We start from the raw sequence: 18,603 nt of genomic DNA on the forward strand, positions 1-18,603 counted from the left end.
ATTAATCCTCCAAACACAAAGAAAAAAATATTAATCCTTCAAACACAAAGAAAAAATATTAATCCTCCAAACACAAAAAAAAATATATTAATCCTCCAAACACAAAGAAAAAAAACTATCCTCCAAACACAAAGAAAAAGAAATTATCTTCCAAACACAAAAAAAAAATATTAATTCTCCAAACACAAAGAAAAAATATAATCCTCCAAACACAAAAACAATATTAATCCTCCAAACACAAAGAAAAAATTATTAATCCTCCAAACACTAAGAAAAAAATATTAATCCTTCAAACACAAAGAAAAAAAAATTATCTTCCAGACACAAAAAAAATTATCCTCCAAACACAAAGAAAAAAATATTAATCTTCCAAACACAAAAAAAATTAATCCTCCAAACACAAAAAAAAAATTAGTCCTCCAAACACAAAAAAAATTATCTTCCAAACACAAAGAAAAAAATATTAAACCTTCAAACGCAAAAAAAATATCCTCCAAACACAAAGACAAAAATATTAATCCTCCAAACACAAAGAGAAAAAATTATCCTCCAAACAACAACAAAAAAAAAATTATCTTCCAAACACAAAAACATATTAATCCTCCAAACACAAAGAAAAAATATTAATCCTCCAAACAGAAAGAAAAAAATATTAATCCTCCAAACACAAAGAAAAAAATATTAATCCTCCAAACACAAAGAAAAAAATATTAATCCTCAAACAGAAAGAAAAAAAAATTATCCTCCAAACACAAAGATAAAAATATTAATCCTCCAAACGCAAAGAAAAAAGAAATTATCTTCAAAACACAAAAAATATATTAATCCTTCAACCACTAAGAAAAAAAAAAATTATCTTCCAAACACAAAGAAAAAAAATTCTTCAAACAGAAAGAAAAAAATATTAATTTTCCAAACACAAAGAAAAAAATATTAATCCTCCAAACACAAAGAAAAAAAAATTAATCCTCCAAACACAAAAAAAAAATTATCTTCCAAACACAAAGAAAAAAAATTCTTAAAACACAAAGAAAAAAAAATTAATTTTCCAAACACAAAGAAAAAAATATTAATCCTCCAAACACAAAGAAAAAAATATTAATCCTCCAAACACAAAAAAAAAATATTAATCCTCCAAAGACAAAGAAAAAAGAAATTATCTTCCAAACACAAAAAAATATATTAATCCTCCAAACACTAAGAAAAAAATATTAATCCTCCAAACAAAAAGAAAAAATATTAATCCTCCAAACAGAAAGAAGAAAAAATTATTCTCCAAACACAAAAAAAAAAAAATATCTTCCACACACAAAAAAAAAAGAAATTATCTTCCAAACACAAAGAAAAAAATATTAATCCTCCAAACACAAAGAAAAAAAATTATCTTGCGAAAACACACACACAAAAAATATCCTCCAAATACAAAGAAAAAATATTATTCCTCCAAACACAAAGAAAAAATATTAATCCTCCAAACACACAAAAAAAAATTATCTTCAAAACACAAAAAAAAAAAATTATCTTCAAAACACAAAAAAAAAAAATTAATCCTCCAAACACAAAAAAAATTAATCCTCCAAACACAAAGAAAAAAATATTAATCCTCCAAACACAAAAAAAAAAAAATTATCTTCCAAACACAAAGAAAAAAGAATTATCGTCCAAACACAAAGAAAAAAATATTAATCCTCCAAACACAAAGAAAAAAATATTAATCCTCCAAACACAAAGAAAAAAATATTAATCCTCCAAACACAAAAAAAAAAAATTATCTTCCAAACACAAAGAAAAAAGAATTATCGTCCAAACACAAAGAAAAAAATATTAATCCTCCAAACACAAAGAAAAAAAATATTAATCCTCCAAACACAAAGAAAAAAATATTAATCCTCCAAACACAAAGAAAAAAATATTAATCCTCCAAACGCAAAGAAAAAAATATTAATCCTCCAGACACAAAGAAAAAAGAAATTATCTTCCAAACACAAAAAAATATATTAATCCTCCAAACACTAAGAAAAAAAAAATTATCTTCCAAACACAAAGAAAAAAATATCCTCCAAACACAAAGAAAAAAATATTAATTTTCCAAACACAAAGAAAAAAATATTAATCCTCCAAACACAAAGAAAAAAATATTAATCCTCCAAACACAAAGGAAAATTATCTTCCAAACACAAAGAAAAAAATATTAATCTTCCAAACACAAAGAAAAAAATATTAATCCTCCAAACACAAAAAAAAATATTAATCCTCCAAAGACAAAGAAAAAAATATTAATCCTCCAAACACAAAAAAAAATATTAATCCTCCAAACACAAAGAAAAAAGAAATTATCTTCCAAACACAAAAAAATATATTAATCCTCCAAACACTAAGAAAAAAATATTTATCCTCCAAACACAAAGTAAAAAAATATTAATGCTCCAAACACAAAGAAAAAATTATTAATCCTCCAAACACAAAAAAAATAAAAAATTATCTTCCAAACACAAAGAAAAAAATATTAATCCTCCAAACACAAAGAAAAAAATATTTATCCTCCAAACACAAAGAAAAAAAAATTATCTTCCAAACACAAAAAAAATATTAATCCTCCAAACAGAAAGAAGAAAAAATTATCCTCCAAACACAAAGAAAAAAAAAAATTATCTTCCAAACACAAAAAAAAAAAAATTATCTTCCAAACACAAAAAAATATTAATCCTCCAAACACAAAAAAAAATATTAATCCTCCAAACACAAAGAAAAAAATATTAATCCTCCAAACAAAAAGAAAAAAAATTAATCCTCCAAACACAAAAAAATTATCCTCCAAACACAAAAAAAATGTATCCTCCAAACAGAAAGAAAAAATATTAATCCTCCAAACACAAAGAAAAAATATTAATCCTCCAAACACACAAAAAGAAATTATCTTCCAAACACAAAAAAAAAATATCCTCCAAACACAAAGAAAAAAATATTAATCCTCCAAACACACAAAAAAATTAATCCTCCAAACACAAAGAAAAAAATATTAATCCTCCAAACACAAAGAAAAAAATATTAATCCTCCAAACACACAAAAAAAATTATCTTCAAAACACAAAAAAAAAAAAAATTAATCCTCCCAACACAAAAAAAATTAATCCTCCAAACACAAAGAAAAAAATATTAATCCTCCAAACACAAAGAAAAAAATATTAATCCTCCAAACACAAAAAAAATATTAATCCTCCAAACACAAAAATTATCTTCCAAACACAAAGAAAAAAAATATCCTCCAAACACAAAGAAAAAAATATTAATTTTCCAAACACAAAGAAAAAAATATTAATCCTCCAAACACAAAGAAAAAAATATTAATCCTCCAAACACAAAGAAAAAAATATTAATCCTCCAAACACAAAGGAAAATTATCTTCCAAACACAAAGAAAAAAATATTAATCCTCCAAACAGAAAGAAAAAAATATTAACCTCCAAACACAAAGAAAAAAAATATCCTCCAAACACAAAGAAAAAAATATTAATTTTCCAAACACAAAGAAAAAAATATTAATCCTCCAAACACAAAGAAAAAAACATTAATCCTCCAAACACAAAGAAAAAAATATTAATCCTCCAAACACAAAGGAAAATTATCTTCCAAACACAAAGAAAAAAATATTAATCCTCCAAACAGAAAGAAAAAAATATTAACCTCCAAACACAAAGAAAAAAAATATTAATCCTCCAAACATAAAAAAAAATATTAATCCTCCAAACACAAAGAAAAAAATATTAATCGTCCAAACACACAAAAAAAATTATCTTCAAACACAAAAAAAAATATTTTCCAAACACAAAGAAAAAAATATTAATCCTCCAAACACAAAGAAAAAAAAATTATCTTCCAAACACAAAAAAAATATTAATCCTCCAAACACAAAGAAAAAAAATATTAATCCTCCAAACACAAAGAAAAAAAAATTATCTTCCAAACACAAAAGGAAAAAAGAAATACCGGTCAACCCTTGAAAAAAATGCACATGGCTCTTAAAGCACCCCCCCTCAACTTGATCTTGCCAGCAGAGGGGAAATCTGTCTCTAATTTTAAGATTATTTTTTTTAGAATAGAGGAAAATTTTATTTAAGTATGATACTTAATATTATCATCCATACGGTAGAAATACTTGGTGTAGAAACCAGGCACTTGTTACCCCTCTCGGAGTGATGCACCTGTAGAACTTCTCAGATCATCAACCTCAACGTGAGGAGCCATTACTCAAAACGACTAGATACTACAAAAGGGTTGACTGGGAAGCCATCAGAGATGCCCCATGGACCAATATCTTCCCCCGTAGCTGCCATTCCTCAAAGACAGTATGCACTCTGCCAGTTTGTACATCATAAGTGCAAATAAGCAAAAATTTATAGATGCTAGATGTCACAAGAAAACAGGGCATAATGCAGAAGTGGCCATCCCCCTCACCCTCTCCTTAAATTTTATTTTGAATATCTATCGGTCAGACACCTCCACCCTACCCCATTGCTAGCGAGACATGCGGCAACCAAATATCCATGCGTTTACCCATAAAAGGAAGCGAGTTAGACACCCCATCCCTTTCCCACCAAGTCATTTGTCAAAAACATGTGCAAAGGCTACAACAATAAACCATCCAGAAACCCCACCTCCATCCCAAACGAAGCAGTGTGCGGGAAAAAGGAGGGAAAAAAAAACCTTTTTAGCGGGAAGGATGTGCGAGAAGGAAACGAGGGTCAGTATAAAAAAATGGAGTGGATCACATCGCCGAATGAATGTCGACAATAAAAATGCGATTGATGTCAACATGTTTCGCCTGCCAAATTCACTCAACTTTAATCTCATCCCATGGAGCCGAAAAGGAAATATACCAAAGACTGCGAATACATCTTGGCTCAGAGATATTGGAATTTGATACATCCCCAAGTGGGGAGGACAAGAAGAAGATGCGATGAACACCAGCAACGTGATTTACACGGTGAAATGGCGACCCTCTCAACTGAGTCATATTCCTGGAGCTGAAAAGAGAACTCATCAAAACTATAAAAATACCTTGGCCCAGATATGTGGGAATGAGATGTCCCAACGTCGGTGGTTGAGAAATAAGCGAGAAGGAAAAAGTGGATAAACGAACTTTGAAGGATATCGAATCGCATGTCGGCGAAATGGAACTGCCTCATAAGAACATTGACTTTTATCGGATACCTAACCATGGATTGAATGCACGTCCTCACAGCTAAGTATTGTTCAATATCGTTCACCCCCCCCCATACTTCACAAATGTTGACTTGCTGGACTGATTTGTTTTTTTTTCTTATTTTGAATAATTTTTGCCACCTCCTATGACTCATTATTACACATGGAAAAAAATATTAAAAAAAGGGAAGGAAAGAAAAGATTTTAGTTTTGTTTGAACAGTTTTTTTTCACCATTGCCCCCCCCTTTTCGACCCGTCGAACACTGTTTGCATGTTGTCTTTTACTATTATTTCCTTTTAATATTTTGTCTTGGTTAATGAAGTTTAACGCACAATAAATGACATGTATAATATATACATGACCATGTTGTTCCGTTATTCAGTGCCTGGTATTTCGTCAACTGTGAATCTCGTAAGAATATTTCACAACAGAATTAGTGTCCAGAATCTGGGTAAAGTGCTTCTTGGTTGTAATAATTCTACAGCCGGCCCGTACATTAATCTACGATGCGGCGCGAGGATAAATTCCCTTTTTGGATTTTTCAACCAGGACATATCGTCACATAGAAATCATTGTAAGAAAGTAAGAACAACCGAAAGAAGACATGGTTAAATAACCAGGGAACACATAGAATCGCAGAAGATAGGAACTTGTGATTTCTGGAAAATTTATAATAGTGTAGTGAATAAAGGGCAATCAGTAATTTCTCCACTATCCAACAACCAGAAGGTTGCATTCACGGCAACCAAAAAGGTGGAACTGCTTGCTTAGCGATTCGCTTCCAACTCCACCCTAGAGTCAAAAAACAATGCCTTCCCAAATGCCCCTATGCAAACAGAAGCCACGATTGATGATCTGAAAATTACCCGTTCTCATGTCCACGATGTTATAAAAAATTTAGACACCTGCATATGGACCTGATCTTATCCCTGCTAATAAAGATAAGAAATGCTCAACTGAGCTAGCCCCCATACTTTCAAAACTCTACAACAAATGCCTTGCTGAATTCGTGAAAGCTGAAAGATGGCCTCTGTGGTACCAATTTACAAGAATTCTGGTGAAAGGATCGACCCTCTCAATTATCACTCTATCAGTCTCCTCCCCCGCTTCGCTAAAATCTTTGAATGCTAATCAATCAAACACCACCTTGCAAAAGCTAATCTTATCTCTGACAAACAGTATGGATTTAGGAAATGCCATTTTCCTGCAGATATTTTTACTGTCATCTCTGAATGCATATACCATGCACTAGATAAGGCAGGTGAAGCTTGGGCTGTAGCCCTTGATATATCCAAAGCCTTTTGACAAAGTCTGGCATGAAGAGCTGCTAATGAAAATCAAATCATACGGACAAATACTAAATATAATTAGATCCTTCTTAGACAATCTCGGTTGTCATTGATGCATAACATTAATGCAGGAGTGCTTCAAGACCACTATTATTTTTGATTTTCATCAATGACCTCCCCGATAATATTGAGTCCAAGATAAGTATATTTGCTGATGATACAACGCTCTATAACATGCATGAGAAAAGAATGGATGTCCATAATTCCAAGACAATGGCTGAATCCTTAGAAAATGACCTAGATAGAGTGAGGACGAAAATTGAAGGTAACATTTAATGCTCGTTGTATTCTCCTTTAACAATTACAAGAAACATCTCCAACCACCGATATCCATGACAAATAACTCCCTACCTGAGAATTGTTTCCTCAAACTCCTCTACTTAACATTCACAGGAAATATGAACTGGAACAAATATATTGAGGGCATTGTGAAGGCTGCTGCTAGAAAACTGCTCACACCTGAGCTGAGAGTATCCTGTGCCTCTACAAGACCACCATTCGCCCATGCATGGAGTACTGTCACATCTGGGCAGGTACATCTGTCACTAGTCTCTTCCTCTTGAATAGGGTCCAGAAAAGGGTCTGCAATCTAATAGGTCCTACTTTACAACCCGATTGTCCTATTACCACAATGTTGCATCCCTGTGCTTGTTTTACAAGTATTTTAATGGAATGTGTTCTAATGAACTCATTGCACTTGTGCCCCCTCGACATATTCCCAACAAACCCGCTTAGCAACACATTGTTAATCCTTTATAGACATCGTCCCAATCAGTAGCCACTCATGTCCAAGTGGCAATGTGACTTGTTTGAGATGAAGGTGAGTAAAAAAACTAAAAAAGCTTTCACTAATCTAAGCCAAACTTGATCTTGCCAGCAGATCATCAGAACTTACATCTATTTCTTTTCTCAGTCATCAACCTGAAAACTAATCACCAAGGTGCTATTCCATCTAAAGAGTTCAATATATATATATATATATATATATATATATATATATATATATATATATATATATATATATATATATATATATACACAGATACGCACACACATATATTTTTAATAATGTTTCATATTTGGATTATTCTCATCTTGAGCATTATTTGCACAATGATGTAACTTTCAACTTTTTTCAGATGTATCTTGTTGATATGGATATTTAATCTACTATAAGAAGTCCTAAGTAATTTGGAATTGTATTTTAAGTGTCACCCACACTGAGGCATGAGTGTAACTTATAACTGAATTTTAGCAAGTATATGATCTACTATGCTATAGACAATTCTAGCATAAATTTGGGGAGCCTCCACCCTATTTTTGTTTTCAAAATGTACAATATTACTACATATCAATAGTCCAAATATATTTTCAAGAACAGATTTTAAAAATAAATGTTCAATATTTTTTGCAAAATTATATCACTTTATTGAAAAACAAAAAACAAAAAACAAATAATGTAATGAAAGAATGCCAAATATCAATTGAGCCTTGTTCCACATAACATGTATTTCTTATTTTATTTGATACATATTATTAGTTTAATAAATAACATTTTAATTTTATTCAATTTAATGAGCAAATGATAACCTTCATTTATTGATTACATTAATTTAGTTTTTAAAGAGAACTTACTGGATCGGTTGTTAAAACTGTGCCTTAATTTTTTCATGGAATTTTAATATATTAGTTCTTAATTTTTTAATGGAAATAAAGACATGGCCACATGCATTGTGGTTAATATTTATGAAAAATTAAATACTTTTAAATATTGGATTTGAAACGTTTTCTTTTATGTTATAAGCATTAATATTCCAATAAAAATAGTATATAACTGATTGAATTGAATAATTACAAGAGTCTTGATTTTTGTTTTTGCTCATTGAATGGCACAATTTTTAAATTTTAAAATATATTTAAAATCTTATATTTTAAATCTTACATATCATTTATATTCATAACATTATTAATTGAACAAAAGATAAATTTAAAATCTATATAAAGCAATTACATTTGAACATGTATTGCCAGAAGATAACTTGTAGCATTTGTATTATTTATGCATAAAAAGGCATCTTCTAGTTTAATCTTACATATTCTGTGAGATTTTATATACAGATCTCATATTTTATTAGATAGATCCCTCAAAATGTCTTTGTAAATCCATTTTTAATATTATTTATTAATTTATTAAATTCTTCAAAAGATTTATTAGTTTTATGATAGATACTTATTATCGAAGCAAGCATATAATATTTCATTTATCAGCGAAATACATAAAAATAAGGTTTAAAAAAAGCATTGTGAAATTTGATTGATATGATTCTTCCAAGAACATACAATAGATTCAGCTACAGCTTCCATATCTTTTTTATTCTTGATGGATGTAAAGAGAAGGCCTCTGTCCATTCGAGTCATTATTACTTCTGTCTTGAAATCCTAAAAGACAAGCAAATAATTTATTGAATTATTTGGACATTTTCATACGGAACTGAGAATGCTTTTCATTTAACCTATACAACTTCATACATATATATATTTTCTATACACAACATAACTCAACATGATAGGTACACACTTTATATAAAAATAACTTATATATCGTTTTAGCCCTGTTAAAAGGTTATAAGGCACACAAAATGCCAGAATAAAATAACATGTATTACAAAACCATACAAAAAGGTGGGTAGCTCATTTAACCAACAAATGGCCTAGGGTGGTTCACCAGACATTGACTTTCACCTTACAGCTTTGTCTTCTGGTAATTATTGAGTGTGGAATAGTAGGTAACACAGGTTAGTTCCGCCACAACACCATCCCCCTCTTAAGCTGATAACTCCAAACGGTGTATCAGCAGTTTTTCCTCGGAAGACCATGAATTGTTTGGTGATTTTCCTTTTTCTGCCTGAACGTTGTAGTTCTGGTGTGATTTGGGGAGGCTCAATATCAAATGTGTCGTAGATAGTTTCAATAGCCTCTACTTCTTCCCGAGGCAACTGTACTCGATCTTCAGTCATACATTTGCATATCTGGTTCACCTGCCTTTTGTGTGTGAATTTTGGTCCCTGGATTATATAGATAACATTGTCAATCATCTATATTATGAGGTTCTCCTTTTGCTGATGATCTGACTGCTGGGATGTTAGGGTTTGCCGTAATTCTGTATACTTGAAGAAACTGCTGTAGAGCTTTTCCTGTAGCCTTAATGCCCTTTTTATGATGTCTACAAAGTGCTCTGCTTGGCCGTTACTCCTTGGATGATATTGTGGTGTTATGAAATATTTTATCTGGTATCTCTCGCAAAATTCTTTGAATTCTGAAGAAGTGAATTGGGTAGCATTATCACTAACCAGGCAATCAACAACACCAAACCACGCAAAAAGCTCATGTAAGAAATTAATGCTGTGGAAGGTTTCCTGCATCTTAGCACCTCTAGCCATTTGGAAAAACTATCCACCACTATCAAGTAATAGAATTCACCCAGTGGTCTCGCAAAGTTTATATGTATCTTGGACCACGGTTGTTCGGAATTTAGCCAAGGTTTGTGGATAATCGATGGTGCCTTTGCAGCCAAAGCACATCCTTTACATGTTTTAACCATTTTTACTGATATCTTAGTCTATGAACCATATTACTGATATCTTAGTCTATGAACCATATTACTGATATTTTAGTCTGTGAACCATATTACTGATATTTTAGTCTATGAACCATATTACTGAGATCTTAGTCTATGAACCATATTACTGAGATCTTAGTCTATGAACCATATTACTGATATTTTAGTCTATGAACCATATTACTGAGATATCTTAGTCTACGAAGCATATTACTGATATTTTAGTCTATGAACCATATTACTGATATTTTAGTCTATGAATCATATTACTGATATTTTAGTCTATGAACCATATTACTGATATCTTAGTCTATGAATCATATTACTGATATTTTAGTCTATGAACCATATTACTGATATTTTAGTCTATGAACTATATTACTGATATTTTAGTCTATGAATCATATTACTGATATTTTAGTCTATGAACAATATTACTGATATCTTAGTCTATGAACCATATTACTGATATTTTAGTCTATGAACCATATTACTGATATTTTAGTCTATGAATCATATTACTGATATTTTAGTCTATGAACCATATTACTGATATCTTAGTTTATGAATCATATTACTGATATTTTAGTCTATGAATCATATTACTGATATCTTAGTCTATGAATCATATTACTGATATTTTAGTCTATGAACCATATTACTGATATTTTAGTCTATGAACCATATTACTGATATTTTAGTCTATGAACCATATTACTGATATTTTAGTCTATGAATCATATTACTGATATCTTAGTCTATTAATCATATTACTGATATTTTAGTCTATGAACCATATTACTGATATCTTAGTCTATGAATCATATTACTGATATTTTAGTCTATGAACCATATTACTGATATTTTAGTCTATGAACCATATTACTGATATTTTAGTCTATGAACCATATTACTGATATTTTAGTCTATGAACCATATTACTGATATCTTAGTCTATGAATCATATTACTGATATTTTAGTCTATGAATCATATTACTGATATTTTAGTCTATGAATCATATTACTGATATCTTAGTCTATGAATCATATTACTGATATTTTAGTCTATGAACCATATTACTGATATTTTAGTCTATGAATCATATTACTGATATTTTAGTCTATGAACCATATTACTGATATCTTAGTCTATGAATCATATTACTGATATCTTAGTCTATGAATCATATTACTGATATCTTAGTCTATGAATCAGATTACTGATATTTTAGTCTATGAACCATATTACTGAGATATCTTAGTCTATGAATCATATTACTGAGATATCTTAGTCTATGAATCATATTACTGATATTTTAGTCTATGAACCATGTTACTAAGATATCTTAGTCTATGAATCATATTACTGATATTTTAGTCTATGAACCATATTACTGAGATATCTTAGTCTATGAACCATATTACTGATATTTTAGTCTATGAACCATATTACTGAGATATCTTAGTCTATGAATCATATTACTGATATTTTAGTCTATGAACCATATTACTGATATTTTAGTCTATGAACCATATTACTGATATTTTAGTCTATGAACCATATTACTGATATTTTAGTCTATGAATCATATTACTGATATTTTAGTCTATGAACCATATTACTGATATCTTAGTTTATGAATCATATTACTGATATTTTAGTCTATGAATCATATTACTGATATCTTAGTCTATGAATCATATTACTGATATTTTAGTCTATGAACCATATTACTGATATTTTAGTCTATGAATCATATTACTGATATTTTAGTCTATGAATCATATTACTGATATGTTAGTCTATTAATCATATTACTGATATCTTAGTCTATGAATCATATTACTGATATTTTAGTCTATGAACCATATTACTGATATTTTAGTCTATGAATCATATTACTGATATTTTAGTCTATGAACCATATTACTGATATTTTAGTCTATGAACCATATTACTGAGATATCTTAGTCTATGAATCATATTACTGATATTTTAGTCTATGAATCATATTACTGATATTTTAGTCTATGAACCATATTACTGATATCTTAGTCTATGAATCATATTACTGATATCTTAGTCTATGAATCATATTACTGATATCTTAGTCTATGAACCATATTACTGAGATATCTTAGTCTATGAACCATATTACTGAGATATCTTAGTCTATGAACCATGTTACTAAGATATCTTAGTCTATGAATCATATTACTGATATTTTAGTCTATGAACCATATTACTGAGATATCTTAGTCTATGAATCATATTACTGATATTTTAGTCTATGAACCATATTACTGAGATATCTTAGTCTATGAATCATATTACTGAGATATCTTAGTCTATGAATCATATTACTGATATTTTAGTCTATGAACCATATTACTGAGATATCTTAGTCTATGAATCATATTACTGAGATATCTTAGTCTATGAATCATATTACTGATATTTTAGTCTATGAACCATATTACTGAGATATCTTAGTCTATGAACCATATTACTGATATTTTAGTCTATGAACCATATTTCTGAGATATCTAAGTCTATGAATCATATTACTGATATTTTAGTCTATGAACCATATTACTGAGATATCTTAGTCTATGAACCATATTACTGATATTTTAGTCTATGAACCATATTACTGATATTTTAGTCTATGAATCATATTACTGATATTTTAGTCTATGAACCATATTACTGATATCTTAGTCTATGAATCATATTACTGATATTTTAGTCTATGAACCATATTACTGATATCTTAGTCTATGAATCATATTACTGATATTTTAGTCTATGAACCATATTACTGATATTTTAGTCTATGAACCATATTACTGATATTTTAGTCTATGAATCATATTACTGATATTTTAGTCTATGAACCATATTACTGATATCTTAGTCTATGAACCATATTACTGATATTTTAGTCTATGAATCATATTACTGATATTTTAGTCTATGAATCATATTACTGATATTTTAGTCTATGAACCATATTACTGAGATATCTTTGTCTATGAATCATATTACTGATATTTTAGTCTATGAACCATATTACTGATATTTTAGTCTATGAACCACATTACTGATATTTTAGTCTATGAACCATATTACTGATATTTTAGTCTATGAATCATATTACTGATATTTTAGTCTATGAACCATATTACTGATATCTTAGTCTATGAACCATATTACTGATATCTTAGTCTATGAATCATATTACTGATATCTTAGTCTATGAACCATATTACTGATATTTTAGTCTATGAACCATATTACTGATATCTTAGTCTATGAATCATATTACTGATATTTTAGTCTATGAACCATATTACTGATATTTTAGTCTATGAACCATATTACTGATATTTTAGTCTATGAATCATATTACTGATATTTTAGTCTATGAACAATATTACTGATATCTTAGTCTATGAACCATATTACTGATATTTTAGTCTATGAACCATATTACTGATATTTTAGTCTATGAACCATATTACTGATATTTTAGTCTATGAACCATATTACTGATATTTTAGTCTATGAACCATATTACTGATATCTTAGTTTATGAATCATATTACTGATATTTTAGTCTATGAATCATATTACTGATATCTTAGTCTATGAATCATATTACTGATATTTTAGTCTATGAACCATATTACTGATATTTTAGTCTATGAACCATATTACTGATATTTTAGTCTATGAACCATATTACTGATATCTTAGTCTATGAACCATATTACTGATATTTTAGTCTATGAATCATATTACTGATATTTTAGTCTATGAATCATATTACTGATATGTTAGTCTATTAATCATATTACTGATATCTTAGTCTATGAATCATATTACTGATATTTTAGTCTATGAATCATATTACTGATATTTTAGTCTATGAATCATATTACTGATATTTTAGTCTATGAACCATATTACTGATATCTTAGTCTATGAATCATATTACTGATATTTTAGTCTATGAATCATATTACTGATATTTTAGTCTATGAATCATATTACTGATATGTTAGTCTATGAATCATATTACTGATATTTTAGTCTATGAATCATATTACTGATATTTTAGTCTATGAACCATATTACTGATATCTTAGTCTATGAATCATATTACTGATATCTTAGTCTATGAATCATATTACTGATATCTTAGTCTATGAATCATATTACTGATATTTTAGTCTATTAACCATATTACTGAGATATCTTAGTCTATGAATCATATTACTGAGATATCTTAGTCTATGAATCATATTACTGATATTTTAGTCTATGAACCATATTACTGAGATATCTTAGTCTATGAATCATATTACTGAGATATCTTAGTCTATGAATCATATTACTGATATTTTAGTCTATGAACCATGTTACTAAGATATCTTAGTCTATGAATCATATTACTGATATTTTAGTCTATGAACCATATTACTAAGATATCTTAGTCTATGAACCATATTACTGATATTTTAGTCTATGAACCATATTACTGAAATATCTTAGTCTATGAATCATATTACGGATATTTTAGTCTATGAACCATATTACTGATATTTTAGTCTATGAACCATATTACTGATATTTTAGTCTATGAACCATATTACTGATATTTTAGTCTATGAATCATATTACTGATATTTTAGTCTATGAACCATATTACTGATATCTTAGTTTATGAATCATATTACTGATATTTTAGTCTATGAATCATATTACTGATATCTTAGTCTATGAATCATATTACTGATATTTTAGTCTATGAACCATATTACTGATATTTTAGTCTATGAATCATATTACTGATATTTTAGTCTATGAATCATATTACTGATATGTTAGTCTATTAATCATATTACTGATATCTTAGTCTATGAATCATATTACTGATATTTTAGTCTATGAACCATATTACTGATATTTTAGTCTATGAATCATATTACTGATATTTTAGTCTATGAACCATATTACTAATATCTTAGTCTATGAATCATATTACTGATATCTTAGTCTATGAATCATATTACTGATATCTTAGTCTATGAATCATATTACTGATATTTTAGTCTATGAACCATATTACTGAGATATCTTAGTCTATGAATCATATTACTGAGATATCTTAGTCTATGAATCATATTACTGATATTTTAGTCTATGAACCATATTACTGAGATATCTTAGTCTATGAATCATATTACTGATATTTTAGTCTATGAACCATATTACTGAGATATCTTTGTCTATGAATCATATTACTGATATTTTAGTCTATGAACTATATTACTGATATTTTAGTCTATGAACCATATTACTGATATTTTAGTCTATGAACCATATTACTGATATTTTAGTCTATGAACTATATTACTGATATTTTAGTCTATGAACCATATTACTGATATTTTAGTCTATGAACCATATTACTGATATTTTAGTCTATGAACCATATTACTGATATCTTAGTCTATGAATCATATTACTGATATTTTAGTCTATGAATCATATTACTGATATTTTAGTCTATGAACCATATTACTGATATTTTAGTCTATGAACCATATTACAGCCATAAGTAAAACTATGCATCAGGCATTTCATTCTGCTAGTGCCAGGATGGCCCATGTGGAAGTTTTTTAATATTCTCTTTTTCAGCGTTTTTGGAATAAGGACACTCTTGTTAAAGCAGAACTATATCACAAAGTATGTGTCATAAGTTCCAATTTCTGCTTTGTGGTTTTGATAAATTCATCATTTGTCGTTTCTATCTTAATTTCTTGAAGAGTCACTGGTAACGGATTGTATTGCAAATCATCGTTTTCATCTATTTATGTGCAATGCAGTGATTACAGAGTCCTTGAGGGGGTACTTTTGTACTGTGGTCTAGACAGCCCATCCACATGTTGGATTTTCTTTGGAGATAAGAATTTCTGTTTGAAATCATAATTCAATAAACTGGTTCCCCACTAAGGTAAGCGATTCAATAAACTGGTTCCCCACTTAGGTAAGCGATTGTTAAGGTTTAATGTTAGGGCCGTAAATGTGGTTAGTCCTTTTTTTGACTCAAAAATGGTCAGAAGGGGCTTATGGTCTGTTTGAAGCATAAAATGCCTACCGTGCAAATAACGATGAAATTTTGAGACTGGATAAATAATGCTGAGACCCTCTTTCTCTATCTGTGAGTATAGATTTTTGGCTGGAGGCATTGTTGAATGCATAGGCAATTGTTTTTTTTTCGACCCATCAGGCATGCACCTATATTGTATCACTAGCCACTATAATATCTAGATCCGAGTTAAAATGTGTGAGGAAAAGGTCTGATGTTAACACCTTTTTAATTACCTCAAATGCTGACTGACACTCGGCAGTCCAGTTCCAACATAATTTAAAATTGTCTGCAGGTCCCTTGAATTAAATTCACGCATCCAGTATAACCAGTGTAGATTAGTGGTATTTCTTAGCACAAATTCTTTTAAATTTTTGTTTTTTCCCAAAAATTCATCTTTGAATTTAATTTGTGTACTATCAATAACCATTGCTGTTTTGCATGTTCTCAGCATTGTGGATCTATTTAATTTTTTCCAGGTATTTAAATTTACTATTGAAAGGTTTGAACCTGAATCGAGTTGAATTTTTATTTCTTCATCATGAATTTTTAGTCACATATTTTTGTAAACCTTCTTCATTATTTCCGTTTTTTGCCAAATGCACTTGGGCTGTATTTTTAATTTTGTTTCTGAAATGAGAGCTTTGTGCCCAATTTTTTTTACATATAAAACATCTTTTAGATAGATATGGACAGTCCTTAACCCAATGCAAATTACCACATTGATTAAATAGAGAAAGGATTTTTTTTTGCAAATTCTTTTTCGCTGTGTGCCGAGATGCATCTTTTTTTCCCTAACTTGTTTTATTTGTTTTATTTTATGTTTTTTAAATTGTCTGTCTGCTTTTTTAAATGCATGACTCCAAATTCGATATCCATATCTTTTTTAATAATTTCTATTTTCTGGCAGTCTTCTGTTAACTTTTTATAGATTTGGTTCATTTTCTAATTTTGTTATGACACACTTTCTAATTTCTGCATCTCAACCCAAAGCCAGTTCTTGCACAAATACTAAACATTTAAAATTGTCTGCACTGAGGTCTGAAAGTTTGAATGCATTGCAATGTTTATTTACCATGCCTATGTAAGTTGTGAAATTATTTTTGTCATTTATCTGCAAATTCAGATATGTTCAAAGCTTTCAGATAAGAGACTTTCAGGTTAAATAATTCTGTAAGAAATTCCATGGTCTCGGCAAAAAATAATTCTGAAGTTTTACAAGGCAAAATAAAATAAAATCCACAAACTCAGCTGTCACTAGTTTTCATAATAGCAAACAAACGTTTTCTGGTTTGACTACTGTTTGCAGTTGATACAAAAGAAATCAATAATAAGCAGAAAATGATTTCTCTTCTATTCCATAATACAAATTGTCAATTGCATTTCATATTGAGTTCTGTGAAAATGCAGTATTATTATCAGTGAACACATTATTTATTACTTGAGTAAGCAGCTCTTTCATGTGCTGTTGATTTTCATATTGAAGTAGGCCTCATGAGTTATTGTTATGGTCTTTCATCTGAGCATTTCTGGTATTCAAATAATTGTGGTTGTGGGTTTAATAATTAGTGTTGTCGTTTAATTTACAATTTTGATAATTGTTCCAATGTACTTTGTAAGGCGTCCATTTTTGTTTGATAGGTAAAATACAGAATTTATGGAAATTTTACAAAACCATGTTCAGATTAACCAGGTTTTAGCATTTTTAGAACTGCAGAAAAAGGGAAAAGTAATTTGTTTCCTTCAATAATTTTGCAAACAAACATTGAACATACAGTTTTAAATTCATTGGAAAGAATATTTCTTTTAAAAAGAATGTCTTTTTCATAGACATATATTTTCATATATATATATATATATATATATATATATATCGATAGAAATATTCAATATTTTTTCAAAGCAAATGTCTTTTCCATAGAACAGAAAAAAAATGTTGATAGTGAAGAGAAAATTTTTTTTTTTTTCGTAAGTAAAAAGAAAAGTTCACTGAACATGATTCAGTGGACTTTTAGTGAATTCAACTCATTAAATAATATTTAATGAGATGAATAAAAATTTAATGAGGTGAATAAAAATTTAATGAGATGAATAAAAATTTAATGAGGTGAATAAAAATTTAATGAGATGAATAAAAATTTAATGAGATGAAAAAAATTTAATGAGGTGAATAAAAAATATGAATAATACGTATTTCTCATTTTTTTTTAGCACTGACGGGTCACTGAATTGTCGTGTAAAGGAGAGAACAAAACTGAAAATATTCCCTTAAC

The 18,603-nt window shown here is 28.9% G+C and overlaps 1 protein-coding gene across 1 annotated transcript in view; it reads right to left on the reverse strand.

Moving 5' to 3' along the window:
• Positions 1-7,943: 7,943 nt before the first annotated feature.
• Positions 7,944-18,603, reverse strand: part of LOC145269103 (uncharacterized) — a 223,163-nt gene continuing 212,503 nt past the window's right edge. Inside the window, exon 7 of the mRNA XM_080124697.1 lies at positions 7,944-8,991. Within this exon, the coding sequence (XP_079980823.1) occupies positions 8,842-8,991 (150 nt within the window). The 3' untranslated portion in view covers positions 7,944-8,841. The remainder of the gene's footprint in view (positions 8,992-18,603) is intronic.

This window comes from Euprymna scolopes, chromosome 4, assembly GCF_053919585.1.
Source record: "Euprymna scolopes isolate OS-2025 chromosome 4, ASM5391958v1, whole genome shotgun sequence".
Classification (NCBI taxonomy): Eukaryota; Metazoa; Mollusca; class Cephalopoda; order Sepiida; family Sepiolidae; genus Euprymna; species Euprymna scolopes.